Raw genomic sequence first — 18,784 nt, forward strand, 5'->3', positions numbered from 1 at the left:
AACAGGGGAGGCCAAGCCGAGGGGAGAGGAAGGGGGGTGCAATAGCAACAGATGGAGACAGCCTCCCATTCTCTCCCAGTGCTGTTCCAGGCTAACCGCCTTCTCCCTGGGGCGATGAATAGTCCAATGCAAGTCCACAGCAACCAAACACAGACGGGATAAAGAAAGTAGCATAAAGGGGGGGGGGAGATTCTCTCAGCCAGCAAGTGGAGGAGAGTTAAGGCTCTCTCAAGTCAGACAGGTCACGACGAACCTCCAACAATAGTTACCCAACGTCTCTAGCCGAGTTGGGCCGCAACGCCTTCCAAGCGGCACCCGGACGGTATCTTTAAACGCTGCTCTAAATCAGCTGGGCCGCGGCGTCTTCCGGGCGTCCCCGAACGGCATCAGCGTCTTTCGCGAAAGGCAGCCTCGGAGAGCGGAATCTCTCCAGTCCGCTGCCTGCACCAGACTCTCCGTAAAATCGCTCGTGCCCTGGTCTCTCTTCAGGTTCCGAACGGCACCCGGGCGATGTCTTTAAGCGCCTCACTAATCAGCTGGGCCGCGGCTTCTTCCGGGCACCTCCGAGCGGCGTCGGCGTTTTTCGTGGAGGGCAGCCTTGGAGAGCAAAAACTCTCCGGTCCGCTGCCAGCACCAGACCCTCCGAGAAATCGCTCGTGCCCTGGTCTCTCTCAAGCTCGATTTTCTCGGGGCAATTTCTCCTTCTTTGGCTATTTTTCCCGTGTAGACGCCGGAGCGAAAAGCCCGGCAGCCATGTTCCTTCGCACATCGAAAAAATGGACCTGGAGGTTATCTAGTCCAACCCCCTGTTCCAGTAGGTCATTGTTAAAGTGAGTTTCTGTCTTTTGAAACCCCCCCCCCGGTAACATGACTACATGGCCACACCCACTGAGTCACATTACACATCCACCCACCAAGCCACGCCCACAGAACCGGTAGGAAAATAATTTAGACTTCACCACTGTTTCACAGCCATACATTTCAACTGGGAAAACCATAGCCTTGACTATACACACTTTTGTTGGCAGGGTGATGTCTCTAAATCAGCAGGGACTAGTAGACTTGGAGGAAGATTATTATTTGCCTGCTAATTAGCAAAATGACTCTATTCCAGTTCTGTTTCTTTAGCAGTAACAGTGCTGTATAAAGATTACTGCTGGAAAATGAGACCAGAAGTGCAACTCTTTGACAAGAGCCCTCACAATTTACCTTCTGCCCCTGGAATCTCAGAGGTTAGGTGAATCAGAGAAACGTTCTGCATTTAATAATCCAAACATTTATCTTTATCTTTTAATTTATAAAACAAACACTTTTCCTCCCTATTCTCATATTCAGTGGATATTTCCCATTAAGTTTAGTTCTTTGCATAGGTGAGAGCTACATGTTGTTCATCAAATACTTGAACAGGTGGGATGGTGGCTCAAGACTGCTGGCGGTTAAAATAATTCTGCTCTTCTTCTTCCTTCCTGACTGTGTCAATGAGCGTTTGAAATCCATCTGCATCCAGCCTTCCAAAGCTCAGAGCAAGATTAGCACCTCCAGATCACAAATGATACTTGGAGCATTTATTTCACTTAGGTATATTGAAGATGTAATAGAGAGTTTAACAAAAAAGCCATATACCTCCAGAAATAGATTGTAAGTACTCTTTTCATCTTTGAATAAAGTGCAATAAAACTTCAGAAAAAGGGGATAGAATGTATAAAAGAGCATAATTTGGCATCAAATGTGGCACTGCTCCCTTGGCTGTCACATTTTGGATTTTCAACATAACTTCAACTGAGAAGTCCTTCGGAAAATAGAAATATTATAAAGGACCATTTTAAAGATCTAGAATTATGAAGCTGCATTTTAACATAAACTCTCAAAAATTGAATTTTGAAAAAATTATCCAAGTCTTTTCTTTCCTATATCACAAGAATGGAATTAGCAATGGATTCATGAAAAATGTGATCTTTTGATTCTAAATCTTTTTCAATAGAGAAAATACCTGGCATATTTCTAAGATTGATCTATTTAGGATTCGCAAACTGAAATTCAGGAAGTTGCAACTCTTTCTAGTAACGTTTTCAGGAGCTGAATTTTAAAGGGAATACAATTCCAATTGCTCATATTATGCTCCATAAATTGTTCACAATTACAGATTATAATAATCAAATTATTGATTGAAATGTTAATTACAAATTAACTTTACAACAGTTGTAGAAAGAATTACATAGAGAGCTGATTCATGTCATTCAATGTTCTTGGAAAAACCTTTCCACAAGAATGAAGGGAAAAAACTGCAAATTGGGACCGCAAATTGAAATGTTATATCTGATCATGTAATTTACTACCCAAGAATAACATAGATTCACCCAGTTTTAACAGAAGACGTTATACAATGGTATTCCTAGACACATCCATGATCTTTTAATAGATGACTTTACTAAGTAATGCATTTTTGTATCTGTTACGAAAAGGACTTGCAATTTTCCTCTCCAAACCATTTGCCTGGAGGTCTACGCCTTGCTGAATGTTACCTCCTAAAAGATTTGGATAGATTCTGCATAATTAATAAGAATTGTAGTAATCAATTGGACAAGAAAAATTAATTTATTTTAATACATATCTTTTAAAAACAATAAATCTGATCCAACCTTGTAAACTGCTTTTCACATGTGTCAAACTGCAAGAAATCTTCATAACTAGTTGAGTTTAATTATAGTCTCATAATGGGAAAGGCATAAGAATCAAAGTGTGCTCATTTGGACAGAAATAATTCATACTATCTTACAAAGAACTAAGATTTATTGCTCTGCATCTTTTGCTGAAATAACAGGGGCTGTTTAGGTGATGGGAATAATACAATAGTACAATAATACAAGGCAGAAAGTCATTGAAATTCCAAATTAGTTTCCTTTGCACTCATAGCTCACAACTGGATTTAATTCTTTTGGAGATATGATTATATGTATTTATGCACTTTTATTTTAGCCTAATACCCAAAAACTTCCAGCACCGGTTTTCTATGTCTTTTACCATTCATGAGATCAACAGAAAGTTCCCCAACACTTCAGTAGTCCTGAGATTTTATGAAAACAGTTTCAGTGTCAGGCGGGCCAGTAAACATGTTCTAGGACATCTGTTTCTGGACCAAGGGAGTCCTATCAACTTCAACTGTGCTGGAAGGAAGAAGACAGACTTCTTGCCCATCATTGGAGGCCTCCACTCTCAAAACTCTCTCCAGATGGCCCACATTTTGAACAGCTACAAGTTTCCACAGGTATGGCCATTTTTCACAGAGCAGCTTCTTTAGCAAAACACTACCTCAGAATTGTAGGGTTCTATGTGTGTCGCGACCATTTTTGGGGAAATGAATGTTAAACATTTGAAACATTTTACTCATTTTTATGGTGTAACTTAGTGTGATAAGTTTGTGCCCCATTGTAGGTAGGAAAAAAAATGGTTTCTGAGCCTACCAACAAATAAACATGAGGCCGATGGTGACTCATCTTGGGGTCATACTGGAGGCTCTGAACATCAGATAGAACCTTGTCACACTAAGTTATACCATAAAAATGAGAATTACAAAATTTAATACATTTTTTTTAAAAAAGCACTGAATTCAATTAGATATTAACTCGAATTTGTTTTGTGATCATAGAATGCTTGTAAATTACTATTTGAAGATTCATCATTAAATATAAAAATGTAAATGCCTGTCTTAATATGGAGAATTAATATTTAAACCCACTTTTGCATAACAGTTTCTTCAAAATGGTACAGTAATAGTCATTACTGATTTTAGGCATCCATTAGAGCATACTTTCTATGTCATCTTGTTTTGCTTTGCATAGTGTACCTGTAACTCTAATTTAGGCATAGGCAATTTAACAGATATGGTAGGGGGTGTCAGTGAAGCTGGTTTTCCACGAACACTCCTCGTCTTCGTTTCAAAGGCATGGATGGATAGTGACTGTTTTCCAATTTCCCACAGTGAAAGTTGTCTTGAAACTTATTGTTGAATGGGTCTGGGTGAGTTTTAGTTGCGAAACTTTAGCATATGGCACCTCACTGTACTGAAATTGCTTTGAACTCACAGAGTAATTTTTAAAACGTGTGGGCTTCATCTGGATGATTTTGAATGGCTGGTATCGGCTGGCTAATTTCAGCAATCTTAGGAAAAAAACTGGTGAAAAGAATTCTATTGGTAGCATAGCATGTTCAATTATGCTATGCATATTATCCACTTCTTGAATGCAAGTGTGGCCTGTTACAGAAAACTTCATTTCATTGCTTTCAATGTTTGGGTGATTGTGAAGAAAATCTGTTATAGGATAACAAAATAGTTATCCTATTTTGTGGAATGCAGCTGTCACGCAATAATGTTAGATGCATTGCATGTGGTTGATCTTGCACTACATTTTCCAAAATTTGTCCCATTACACTAGCTATTTCATTTACAATACTACCTCCATTTAATTCCGTCCAAATGGCAAAGTATCTTTGTCCTATATGTGATGTGTGAGTGGTCATATTGAACAAGTTAAGTTTACACTTGTAAAAAAAACCTGTTTGCACCAGATTTCTCAAAACATATTACCAACCTAATTTTGTCTCCTCTTTCTTCCTGCCTGTGATCTCTCATTAAATTCTTCTGTTGGATATGCAAATCGTATTTCTTTTGTATCATCTCTTCTACCTGCCCAATTGAAGAGGCAATTTTATGCTCCTCGCAGAGGTCACAGCGATCTTTTTTGGGTGCATGGGATGCCAGGTTAAATTCATTGTTCAATACAGTTTGATCTTGTCTGTAGGTGCCTTTCTGTCTATGCTAGTTGTACACTGGCTTTTGACTGATTGCTGGTGTTCCTAGATAAAAATCCTTGCAAACGTGAATGGTGCATGTCTTACGTATATATGGTAGAAAAAACTGAATTTGCATCTAGAAGATTTTGTTCTTGGTGTGGGATGATGCACTGATTCCCTGTGTGTAGTTTTGCCAATGTAATGTAACTTTTCATTAGGGCTCATAGCATTGTATGCTCTAAATATTGCTTCATGTTCCTCAGTTGTCACTGTTGTAAGGCAAGCAAATTTGTAACTCTGCATACAGTCCTTCCATGACTTAATTTTTTAGCAGGTACAGTTTCCCCACATCTGCTTACATATTCTTCTGCCCCCTGACACGTTTTATCCTAATATTGGCTGCCCATGTTTCAGGTCATTTCTGTCTCTTCCTCATAAGTTTTTTTGATATTACTACTGGTGTGACAGTGTTTACTTGATCCTTAGTAGACGTAGGAGGATTGGCAACATCATCTGTTTCTTGATGGTTCATCATCCACCATCTTACTTTTGCATTTTCTATGTTATTAACACCAAAAAAAAACTTAGGAACCTTTATTTATGTTTCTTATATGGGAGCTATCCAGATAAAGTGGCATTACCAAGAAGCAAAGTTTCTCACACAGTGGGCCTATAATGCCTTGGCCTCTGTTCTGCCAAATTCCCTCCTCCATACCTTCCTCACTAAAGGCTTATGCCTGCTTAAGCTAATATGCTGGAACATACATATGTGCATAATACATACATCCATTCTTACATATAGATTACACAGTTCTAACTGCAGTGCCCTGAAACATGTTTATTCAAGTGTGACTCACAGCCATAATTATTACTAGTATCAAAATGCAGGGTTCCAGACCTGCATTGCAATAGCACTGGTGAATGGTATAGATTTAAAGTTCAGAATACTGACTCATTTTCAATTAAAATTTCCATATCCAATTGGTCATCTTCAGGCTTCTGGAACATACTCAGATCCACTCGGTTCATTTAAGTCTGAACTTGCTTCCATATCATGGAAAAGAGACATTTTTTCGATATTCACGTGTCCAGAAACAGAGGCAATGCTAGGCGCTCCAGGCTCCATCCTTCCTCCACCACATGGGAGCAGCCAAGTACGACCATCGGCTGTTGCAAATAGAACCCCGAAGTTCTGAGTTTTTGTGTATAGATAGAACCTTGTAATTTTGCTATTTGTGGCAAATCTAATAAAAAAATCTATAAAATAAGTTGTTAAAAAATTAAGTTCACACTCTTAACTCATTTTCGATGGAAATGTCAGATAGAATCCTGTAATTCCGAGGTAGCGGAAAGTACTGAAAGAAGCTCTTGATGGGAAACTTGGGGTGTTTCTGATTCTGCCATGCTGTTGCACTAGAATCCAAAATTATAGGCAGAATGGAAAAGCTTCATGATCTTCAAGAGCCCCAAAACATTCTCCATTTAATTTTCTATGCTTCTTTCTTCCAAACAGCTTGGTTTTGGTCAGTTTGACCCAGTCCTGAGTGATAAAGAGCAGTTCCCTTATTTTTTCAGTATGGTTCCCAATGATAATGTCCAATATGAGGGCATTATTCATTTACTGAAACATTTTGGATGGAACTGGATTGGCCTCCTAGCATCAGAGGATGAGAATGGGGAAGCCTTTCTTCAAAGTATCCAGCCAAAGCTCTTCCAGAATGATATTTGTATTGCTTGGAAGCAATTGATCCCAGCTTTTAAAGGTGGAGAGTCTACTGAAGGAGCAATTACTTCACATATATCCAACATACAAGACACTATGATAGTGAAGAAAATTGATGTGTTCCTTGCTTTTGGGACAACCCAATCTATGGAGGCTTTACAAATAATGCTGTATCTTTCTGAAAGGTCCAAGAAAAAGAAAGTATATCACAGAGTGTGGATCATGACCTCTCAGTGGGATTTCACTGTGATGATATTTAAAACTGGGAGTTTCCCAGCCCAAACTTTCAATGGGTCCTTATACTTTGCACTGCACACAAAAACGGTGCCAGGCTTTCATGGGTTTCTTGAGAGGAGAAAGCAATTTGCAAACTCCTCTTCTCTCATGAGTAGTTTTTGGTGGACTATATTTGATTGTTCCTTCCGTCCAAATTCCAAAGGAGTGAAACGCTGCACTGGGAAGGAAGACCTGGCCAGAGTCCCTGGTTCCGTGTTTGAAATGACCATGTCTGGAGAGAGCTACAATATCTACAATGCAGTTTATTCTGTAGCACATGCTCTGCAAGCAATGCGTTCAAGAAGAGCAAAGCAAGCTGCATTGAGGAATCCGAAGGGAGCAAATCCTGATTTTCATTTTCAGCCATGGCAGGTATGTCTTTGCTCTTCCCAGAAACATTTATGTAGCCTGAAGTGGAAGGAACATGAATCAGTAGTATGAAAGCTGTGGGTCACTTCCTCTTCAGAAATGAATTAACTGTTAGCAATTACTAGTCTGCAATTCAGTCATTCATGCTTTTGGTTATGCTGTGTCCCAATTCTAACCAACTCCAGAAAGAACTCTTTTCTGGTGGGATGTTTGTCAATTAGTTTTGTACCATAAATAGCTCATTAAGTTTACCAGTTCCTGTGCAAACACTTCCATCAAATCTCTCTTAAATTTGAATGGGCAACACTAAAATTGATGTTGACAATCTTCCTTATATTTCCTTCTATTAAACAACTTGCATGTATCCATTATACCCCCTGATCTTACAGTGAGACTGTTTATACTTACTGTACATTTATATGACAATTTTTCACATCTACAGTGATGTTATAAATTTGTCGACCCTATGAAATCATTGGTATTTGTGCATGAATATGATCTAAAATGTGATTTATTCTCTGTAGAATTCCATGTGTGTCTTAAGGCATGGTGATGGGCTTCCTCAAATGAAGGACACTTATGTCCTTCCACAATATTTCTGTGTGATTAAACTCATTAGTTTTACTTGTCCAATCCAAAACATATATGTTCTTCTGCTTTAACCATACTTTGGTAGAACAACCTGTGTGTTTTTTATCTTATTGCATGACTTCTTTTACTTGACCTTCATTTCATGGAGAGATGCTCTTACATTTTCTAGTAGAATTTGCAGGTACAATTCAGAACTCATCATTCTACTAATGAGCAAGCTGTACCAAAACATATGCAAACCATGATACTACCATCAATAACTAAGATGTTTTTACAGATCTCCTTTCTGCTACCAATGACTTATTTCTCTATACTCCTATTATGAAGATATTAGGCTGGACCTCCCACATTCACAAATCATTCCATTCATTGAATCACCTGGCTCTAAATTTTTATTCAAAAAATCCTAGAGGCTTACATACTTATGAATACTACCTTTGGATAGTCTTTCTCAACATTAAAAACGAGAAGGAGGGTATTGTTTTTCATCTATTTCTTTATGGTTCTCATCCTCTAGTTTAAAGCTTGCATAGAGAACAGTCCATGCTTTAGAAATTTTTGCAGAAATATTGAAAATTCAAATGTATTTACAAAGACTGAAGCATCACAATGTATTATGCTTCAATATCTAAACTGGAAGTTATGAAAAGGATCATGGGTTTTTGCAGTGATTGATTGATAGAGGTGATATACTCTCCCATTTTCATGGGATGTCCTCTTTCCTCCTGTTTCTTTATTTATGCAATATGGTAATAAATAGGAAAGGGCTGATTATGTGAGAACTCTATTTTATAGAAAGCATTTCATTTATTTATTAAAACATTCAAGGTAAGGCTAAGAAAAATCTGAGGTTTTATTTCTAAAATTCAAACTGAGTTTTGGAAAGTGACAAGATATCTGAATCATACTGGAATAGATGACAGTTACAATCATGACAAGCTGAACTCTGTTGGGATTGTGAATACTACCAAATTTGGGGGAATATTGAGGAGATTCTGATTTGGTCTTACTTTTCTTCTCCCTTCAAACCAGCTTCACTACTTTTTGAGAAACGTTCGCTTTAACAACAGTGCAGGAGAAGAAATATTTTTTGATGAGAAGGGGGATTTTGATCCAGGGTACGACATCTTCAACTTGGTCGTCTTTCAGAATAGATCTTTCCAGAGAGTCCATGTTGGAAGGATGGACTCCAAAATTTCTGATGGGAAAATGTTCACTCTCAATGAAAGTGCCATTGTGTGGAATCCCAAATTTCGGCAGGTAGGATTTTTTGAGATGGTATAGTTAAGCAATGACTCATCGATTAAAGATGCTAAGCTTGTCAGCTGAAAAGTTGACACCCTGAGTTCAAGACCCAAATGCTGGTTTAATGAGTGAACTCCCATTACTTTTCCCACTTCCCACCAAACTAGCATTTTGTATGTGTTCAAATGTGAGTAGATAAATAGGTATCACTTCAGTGGGAAAATAACAGTGTTTCATGTACATGGCATATAGTGATGTCTGACACATGACTGGTTGGTGAATCCTACTTATAAACCTTCCTGATGGTTATTTTCAGGTACCTCCTAAGGCCAGATGTGTGGAGAGCTGTCTCCAGGGCTACAGCAGGGTTGTTGAGGAGGGAAAACCATCTTGTTGCTACAGTTGCAGAAAATGTCCTGAAGGAAGAATTTCAGTCCAAACTGGCAAGTTAAAAATAGAATTATAAATGCAGAAATTCAGATTTTTTTCAACATTGAATGCATATATATGTTAAACTATCCTTCATTGTACTAAGATGTGCAGTGTTTTTTAGAAAGGAGAGAGAGAAGGATAACCTTCAAATAGTGTGGAAATTAAATTTTATATTTTGGATAAGAGAAAATGTTGTTAGTTACAAAGTCATGTCCGACCCATCACACTCCATGGAAAACATTCCTCCAGGCCTTCCTGTCCTCTACCATCCTCGGAAATCCATTTAAGCTCATGCCGACTGCTTTTGTAACTCCATCCAGCCACCTCATTCTCTGTCGTCCACTTTTTCTTTTGCCCTCAGTCTTACCCAGCATTAGACTCCTCCCTAGTGAGTTCTTCCTTCTCATTAGGTGGCCAAAGTATTTGAGTTTCATCTTCAGGATCTGGTCCACTAAAGAGCAGTCAGGATTGATCACTAGGACTGGCCAGTTTGATTGCCTTGTAGTCCAAGCGACTCTCAGGAGTCTTCTCCAGCACCATAGTTCAAAGGCCTCCATTCTTTGGCACTCAGCCTTCCTTATGGTCTAACTTTCACAGCCATCCATTGCAACTGGGAAAATCATAGCTTTGATTAGCCACACTTTTGTTGGCAGGGTGATGTCTCTGCTTTTTAGTATGCTGGCCAGATTTGCCATAGCTTTCCTCCCAGGAGCAAGTGTCTTTTAATTTCTTGGCTGCAGTCCAAAGGTAGTTTCCTAGTAGTATGGTATGGTTTGGCTGAATAGGTAGTAACTCTGGAGACATGTGACTGTGCCGATTCTATCCTCGGAAGCGCCATCTTGGTTTTCTGTTCTGCACTTGCGCAGAACAATCTTCATTGAAACAACGTAATTGTTTTCTCTTTTTTAATGTTATGCACATGCGCAGACCGTTTTAAGAGCAAATGCCCCACCCAGTTACTCCTCATCTCCTGGGTGGCTTCCCTGTCTAAGCTGTCACGTGGTGCCTGCTCTGCACCACAACTGAACTGCCTCCTCCTCCTCCTGCCTACCGGTAAATCTCGCTAGCCCCCACCCAGAAGCTTGCTGTGCCCCACCACCATCCCCACTGGGCTCGCAATTTTTGCCCCCTTCCAGGATCCCCATGAGCCCTATTTTGGCTTCCAGCATGCTTCAACTAGGCCTGCTAGACCCAAAATAGAGCAGGCGGGGGCTAGCAAGCCTCCCTGCATCCCCCTGGGAGCAAAAGCGGGGGAGGGGCTTCAAGAGAGAAAGAAAGAAAGAAATCCTTACCATTGGGTATCCCCAAGTGAATGGAGCAGAGATATCTTCAAACGTGGCAACCTTAAGACTTGTGGACTTCAACTTCCAGAATTCAGCTCTGCTGGCTGGAGAATTCTGGGAGTTGAAGTCCACAAGTCTTAAGGTTGCCAGGTTTGAAGACCTGGCATGGAGCTTGAGTAGAGAGCTTCTTGAAAGTGTGGCTAGCTATCCTTGCTCATGCTAAGCTAATTAATAGTGGGGCTGTAAGAATGCCGGATGATCAATGGGCATGTTCTCTGTTTCAAAACGGCGGATTTTTCTTTCTCCTACCAAAGTCCTGGGGTTCTTCACAGGAAGGGAGGAAAGAAAGAAGGAGAGAGGGAGGGAGGAAGGGAGGGAAGAGAGAATGAGGGAAGGAAAGGGAAAGTGAATGAGATATGGATGGATAGATGGATGGATGGATAGAGGAAGGGAGGGAGAGAGAGAAAAAGGAAAGGAAGGAAGGAAGGATCACAAACCTGGCACTAGATAAAGCTTCAGAGGATACTTTGAAAAAGAACAGCAGTGCAGGGCTGGAAGGGACCTCAGAGGTCATCTAGGCCAACTCCCTATTCCAGCAGGAGATCTTATATCATCTTGATTATTTTAGTGCCTTTAACACAGAGGAGAAATTCGCAGAAATCCCCAGGCATTGCCAACCTCTCCTCCCTAGTAAAAGAAAAACACATTCATTTAAGAAGGCATTATTATCTCTTCTAGTGATTCTCTGGAATTCTGAATTCAATTGGGTGTATCTTTCTCTTTCTCCCTTGCCTTTTCCTTCCCTTCTTTTCTCAGCTATTTGCAAAGCTTCCTCAGACAGCCATTTTGTTTCCTTTCATTTCTTTTTCTTTGGGACCATTAAAGGACCATTCCATTAGCAGTCATTAAAAGCTAAATCAAAATATTGAAAAAGTAACTTTTTAAACTCAGAGCATCCTCGTGGTCACATGTTCAAAATTTGGGGCCTTGGAGATCAGTGTGAAATCACAATGGCTGCATCTTCCAGGATCATATGATTGCTGGTTGCCAACAGCAGTGAGGTGACACGAGGCTGGATCCAAGCGGTTGTTGTGGCATCTCTTCGGGAGGGGCACTTTCCCACCGAGCTTAAGGCAGCGGTGGTGAGACCCCTTCTGAAGAAACCGTCTTTGGATCCAGCTGTTTTAAATAACTACCGTCCAGTCTCCAACCTTCCCTATGTGGGGAAGGTTGTTGAGAAAGTGGTGGCCCTCCAGCTTCAGCGTACCTTGGAGGAAGCAAATTATCTTGACCCCTTCCAGTCCGGCTTCCGACCCGGTTACAGCACAGAAACCGCTTTGGTCGCATTGACTGATGATCTCTGGAGAGCTAGGGATGGAGGCCATGCTTCCATCCTGGTTCTCCTTGACCTCTCAGCGGCTTTCGATACCATCGACCATGGTATCCTTCTGCGACGACTGCGGGAGGTGGGAGTGGGCGGCACTGTCTTGCAGTGGTTCTCCTCCTACCTCTCGGACAGGTCGCAGTCGGTGTTGGTGGGTGGGCAGAGATCGTCCCCGAGGCCCCTAACATACGGGGTGCCACAGGGGTCGGTCTTGTCCCCCCTCCTATTTAACATATACATGAAACCGCTGGGCGAGATCATCCGAAGGCACGGGATAAAGTACCACCAATATGCGGACGATACTCAATTGTATCTGTCCGCCCCGTGCCAACTCAATGAAGCGGTGGACGTGATGAACCAGGTCTGGAAGCTGTTAAAGACTGGATGAGAGCAAACAAACTGGTGCTCAACCCAGACAAGACCGAGTGGCTGTTGTGTTTTCCTCCCAATAATTTGACCACCGTACCATCAATCAGGCTGGGGGGACAAAACTTATACCCCTCAGATAGGGTCCGCAACTTGGGAGTCCTCCTGGATCCACAGCTGAGTTTTGATCATCACCTATCGGCTGTGACCAGGGGGGCATTTGCCCAGGTTCGCCTGGTGCGCCAGTTGCGGCCCTACCTGAATCGGGAGGCTCTCACGACAGTCACTCGAGCCCTTGTGATCTCTAAGCTGGAATACTGCAACGTGCTCTACATGGGGCTGCCCTTGAAGAGCACCCGCAGACTTCAGCTAGTACAGAACGCGGCCGCGCGAGTGATTGTGGGCGCACCTCGGTTCGCCCACATAACACCTATCCTCCGCGAGCTGCGCTGGCTGCCTGTGGATCTCCGGGTGCAATTCAAGGTCTTACTTACCACCCATAAAGCGCTCCATGGTAGTGGATCTGACTATTTGAGAGACCGCCTTCTGCCAATAACCTCCCTGCGTCCCATCAGATCGCATAGAGTAGGCCTCCTCCGTATTCCATCCGCCAGTCAGTGCCGACTGGCGACTACCCGGAGGAGAGCCTTCTCAGTTGCTGCTCCGACGCTATGGAACAATCTCTCCGTGGAGATTCGTACCCTGACCACAGTCCAGGCCTTCCGTACAGCCCTTAAGATCTGGCTAGCCCGTCAGGCCTGGGGATAAACTCTTCTGCCCCTCCCGAATGCTGAGTGAATGTTGTGTTTTAGTACTTTTTAGTTATTTCACATTTTTTTTCTATATTTTGTCTTCACTCCCCTTCCCTTATTATTGTAAGCCGCCCTGAGTCCCCTCAGGGAAAAGGGCGGCCTATAAATGCTAAATAAAATCTATAAAAAAAAAATCTATTGCCATTTATTCCAGCCATTTATCATAATCCTAGCCAGCTTCTCACAAATCAATGTGGCAAACCAGATTCTCTTAAAAACCTGATGATTAATTTAACAACTGCAGTGATTAACTTTAAAACTATGAGAGAAAAAGATCATAATATTGGGCATGAAAGTCTTAACTACTCCCTTATTTAGTGATCAAAATTTTGGTTTCAACTGTGGCCCTAATTCCACTTGTAGGTGGAATTGGTTATGTGGATTGACCTACCAAGTATGCTTTCTCTACGTTGGCTCTTTACGTTAGTGTAATTTCTCTACTTTTGACTAGATTCTGTATGTTAGCTCTATATTCTCTTTTTATTTGGAAATGACAAGATTTTCTTCATGTCTTTCAGATGCAGATCAATGTGAGAGATGCCCAGAAGAGCAATATTCAAATGCAGAAAGAGATCAGTGCCTTCCCAAACATTTCAGCTATTTATCTTTTAGTGAACCATTAGGAATCACTCTGACTTCCTTGATTCTTTTCTTTTCGGCAACCCTCATTTTGGTGGCATTGACTTTCTTTCTTCACTGGGACACCCCCATTGTCAAAGCAAACAACAGAAACATCACATGTGTCCTTATTTCTTCTCTTCTTCTTTGTTTTCTCTGTTCCTTTTTGTTCATTGGTTGGCCTGGGAAAGTGACTTGCATTCTCAGGCAAACAGTCTTTAGTATCATTTTCTCCATTTCAATTTCCTGTGTTTTGGCCAAAACCATTACAGTCGTCCTAGCCTTTTTGGCCACCAAGCCAGGAAACACAATGAGGAAGTGGCTAGGAAAAGGTCTGGAGAGATCAGCCATTGTCCTTGGCTCCTTCATCGAAATTGTTATCTGTGGGGTATGGTTGATCATATCTCCTCCCTTCCCAGAATTAGATAAGCATTCACAGGTTGAGGAAATTATTGTGCAGTGTAATGAAGGTTCGGATAACATGTTCTATATTGTCCTGAGCTACTTGGGATTGTTGGCCACCATCAGTTTCATTGTGGCATTCTTTGCAAGGAAATTACCAGACACTTTCAATGAAGCCAAGCTGATCACATTCAGCATGCTTGTATTTTGCAGCATTTGGGTGTCCTTCATCCCAGCTTATCTGAGCACCAAGGGGAAATACATGGTGGCTGTGGAGATCTTCTCCATCTTGGCTTCTGCTGCAGGCCTACTGGGCTGCATCTTTCTCCCCAAGTGTTACATCATAATCTTAAAGCCACAACTTAACACAAAACAACATCTGACCCGAAAATAATTTAATGGTTGAATTCAATTTGAATCCATATTCTTTTTTTCAGCATTCTGCTGGTGACTCAGGGTGTCCATGGGGAGAATTGGAATATTCATGATATTCTGACATAACTCTACAATCAAACCCTATTTTGCCCAAGTAGTTTATACCTATCGAATTCTGTTACTGTGATTTCTTAGTGCCTTTTATTTATTTCCATCAGTTATATTGTTCATTGGTTTGCCTGGGGAAGTGACTTGCATTCTCCGGCAAACAATTTTTAGTACCATTTTCTTGATCTCAGTTTCTTGTATCTTGGCCAAAACAATCACAGTTGTTCCAGAATTTCTGGCCACCAAGTCTGGATACACAGTGGATAGGGAAAAGGTGGGCAGGCTCAGCCGTTCTCCTTGGTTCTTTCACAAAAGTTGTTACCTGTGTGGTATGGATGATCATATATCCTCCCTTCCCAGAGTTGGACATGCATTCACAAAATGATGAAATTATTGTGCAATGTATTGTGCACAATCCTCATCAGCTACTTGGGGCTGCTGGCCACCATCAGTTTTACTGTGGCATTCTTTGCAGGGAGATTGCCTGATACTTTCAATGAAGCTAAATTGATCACCTTCAGCATGCTGGTGTTTTGCAGCATTTGGTTGTCCTTCATCCTGGCCTATCTGAGCACAAAAGGGAAATATATGGTGGCTGTGGAGGTCTTCTCCATCTTGGCTTCCAATGCAAGACCTTTGGGTTGCATCTTTCTCCCCAAGTGTATATCATAATCTTGAACCCACATCTTAACACAAAACAATATCTTGCCAGAAGATAATTTAATGGTCAAATCCAATCTGAATCTATTTTCATTTTTCAGCATTAAAGCCCCTTCTTGATGGGAGGAGTGAGTCACCTAGAGACACAGAAAAGGTCTTGTGATCACCAAAGCACTCTTTCCAGAGGTTAACTCCCAAGACTTCTTCAATTTGGCATTGTCCTCTAATTTGGTGAATTCTGTTGGATCATCAGAATTTGATAATATCAGGCTCAAGCCTAAAGAGGACGCAGTGAAATCCAATTTAGTGCAATTGTTTAAATGCTTACACCTAATAGACGGATTCTTGCCAGAGTAAAGCTATATCTTTACTAGCAAATAGATAGATTCTAGGGTGTGACCATCCTGAACCTGTTCCTTCCTTTTCCATACTGTCTATTAATTGGATTTGCTTCTGTAATATATTACATTCTCCCTAGCAAACTATGCTGCTGCTGAACTCCTGGACCAATTCTTCTCCAAGTGCACATTCCATCACAAATAAATAACCAAAGATGGAAGAACATTTTGTATGGAAAGCATTTGTAAGTAAAGTAAATTTAACACATATACCTCACAAATTTCAGGCTTGAATCACCAATCTCCATCCAGATGGCCTATATTCCAAACACATACACAGTTTCTCAGTTTTGAGTATTTTTCACAGATTTGAAAACTGGAGGAGGAATTGGTAATTTCTTAATCTACAAAAAACTTAATCCATACAAAAAAGTTATGGATATTTCTAAGACAGATTTCAGGTTTTTTTTCCATTTATGGATCCATATCTTAACATATCTTTCTCTAAAGAGAAAGTAAGAGTGGGATGAAACTATTCAGAACTGATTGCTTACAGACCAGAATGTAAAAGGGATCCAAGAAACTCTACTGGTTGCTAATCATCAATTCCATCACTTTAACCAGCATGTCAAGTGATGAGAGAGGAAGAAAACAGAATAAAACAATATGTTCCATATCTGAAGTTTAATAGTAAAGATTATGGCCTTCCATTTAAATCTTGTTGGGTTTTGTAATCTAATCATAATGTTACTATAACACCCAGCAATGGGAATGAAACAGCTCTAAGTTCTTTAGGACAAAAAAATATATATCTCAATTTAATTTTCAATGAAGTTTTCTCCCATAAAAATTAATTATTGCTCCTTGGACCCAATCCTGAGTGATAAAATGCAATTCCCTTTCTTCTTCAGCATGGTTCTAAATGAGAGGTTATAATATAAGGATTTTGTTCACTTACTGGAGCATTTTAGATGACACTTAGCCCTTTGTGTATCAGAGGATGACAGTGGATAAATCTTTATCCAAATATCCAACCAAAGTTGTTTCAGAATGATATTTCCAATCCTTCTATTCAGTTCAATATGACATTTAATAATAATATTTATATATAATCAATGCAAGATATGGTAACAGTGAAGAAAACCAGTGTGTTTGTTGCCTCTTGTAGTGTCAAATCTAGGGATGGGTGACAATGGGTACTACTACCCCCAGAGATCCGGACCTTGCCCACTCTCATGGCCTTCCGAAAAGCTGTTAAAACCTGGCTATTCCGGCAGGCCTGGGGCTGTTGACCTCATTGTTGAGGTCCAGCCCCCATTAGATTGAGTGCATGTGTTATGTTTTAAATTGTTTTCTTTTATTTTTTATTAATTACTCTTTTTTTCACTTTGTAAGCTGCCCGGAGTCCTCCGGGATTGGGCAGCCTATAAATCTACTAAATAAATAAATAAAATAAATAAATAACTACGTATCTGCAATTTTCTTTTTTATGTACCCAATGGATCCCAGAATATGGATCCTCAACTCTCAGTGGCATTTCACTCTTGTTTTATATCCAGGAAGAACTTTTCCAGCTACATTTTCCAGATACATTTATATAAGCTCTGAAGTAGACGGGGAAAGAAACAGCAAAATAAATATGATAAATATGGATTTGTTGCTATACATTGAAAGCAATATAGCTGCTTATAATTTGGGTTTCTGGGTTTTCATTTTTGTTTTGGTCAAACACTGAATCTGATTCTGGTCAAAATTCTGTGACACATTCTATGATAAATGGATGGATTTTTGGAAGAAACAAAAAATTATATTGATTTCATTTGACTTTCTCAATTTCAGGAATGTACTGATACAAGCTTTCTCTGTACACTGGAATACTCACATTATCAAATATTTTTCTTTTCCTTCCCTTTAACTGAGATTTCAATTACCTTCCTGGATGTTCTTTGGCTTGCATCAGCTGGCCTCTCACCATTTTTAAAACATCTTTTATGATCCATCCTGGGGTATTAGCTATATTAATCTAGGAAAAAAATAAACTTACCTAACCTTATATTTCCTTTCCTAAGAAAAATTCCCATCAGCTTGGTCATTTAATCTCCAGTTAGGTTGATTTTAGGAGTCATCCTGATAAGCAATGAATATAAGCATGATATAATCAATGAAAGACTTTTCAATTTCTTTGGCATTTTGCCCACTGAGTACTAAGAACCTCTTTTACAAGGGCTTTACCAACTTCTAGAGCTGCTGAAAAACTTTTAAAGCTTGAATTAACTGAGGCCCCTGATTCTCATTCTTTTCCAGGAATTTAGGAGCAAGCTGGAACTCAGCAAAGCTCCTTCCTGAATGGAGGGATGAGTCATCTAGGGGCACCGAAAAGGTTCTTGTGATCCCGAAAAGACTTTTCCAGTGAGGATAGCTCAAAGCCTTGCCAATACCTCTTCTAGTTGGCAAAGTCTGTTAAACAGTTCACCTTAGACACAACATATTTGAATCTCCCCGAAGAGAATCAGTGTTGGACATTGGGATTTTAGGAGTGTGTATACTCCCTAGGACAATTTCTTCATTTTAAATGCAGACATTTCAGTCCTTTTGACTGGCATTCAGATGTTTAAAACTAAAACTGGATATTGTTGCCTTTTACTTACTCTCATGCTAATGAGGCATTGTTTAGCAACACTCCAAACTCCTCACCTTCCAAACCGTTTTGCAAACAGAAAGTTAATTTCTTACTCTGTTTGGTGTCACCTAATCCATGTAAATCATTTGACCCATTCTGATCTTGAAAAGCAAGGTGATGGGAGTCAGCCTGTCTTACTAACCTTTAGTGAGGAAGGATTCAGCAGAAGTTTGCCTTATAGTTTTCTTCCCAGGAATGAACAAGATAATGCATAGTTTGGAAATTTTTCAGAAAAACACAGTGGTCATTATTGCTAAAGCTGAGTCATTAGTTGACTTTGCGTCTCCAAAGACTGACACCAATTGCCCTCCTTTGGCAGGCAAAACAGTGT

The 18,784-nt window shown here is 40.4% G+C and overlaps 1 protein-coding gene across 1 annotated transcript; it reads left to right on the top strand.

The window, feature by feature from the left end:
* Positions 1–1,381: 1,381 nt before the first annotated feature.
* LOC116521660 (vomeronasal type-2 receptor 26-like) lies at positions 1,382–14,686 on the top strand. Its single transcript, XM_032236317.1, has 6 exons — positions 1,382–1,638; positions 2,977–3,265; positions 6,305–7,162; positions 8,783–9,010; positions 9,312–9,438; positions 13,791–14,686. Exons 1-6 carry the CDS (start codon positions 1,382–1,384, stop codon positions 14,684–14,686), a joined length of 2,655 nt encoding a protein of 884 aa, XP_032092208.1.
* The last annotated feature ends 4,098 nt before the right edge of the window (positions 14,687–18,784 follow it).

Source organism: Thamnophis elegans, chromosome Z (assembly GCF_009769535.1).
Source record: "Thamnophis elegans isolate rThaEle1 chromosome Z, rThaEle1.pri, whole genome shotgun sequence".
Classification (NCBI taxonomy): domain Eukaryota; kingdom Metazoa; phylum Chordata; class Lepidosauria; order Squamata; family Colubridae; genus Thamnophis; species Thamnophis elegans.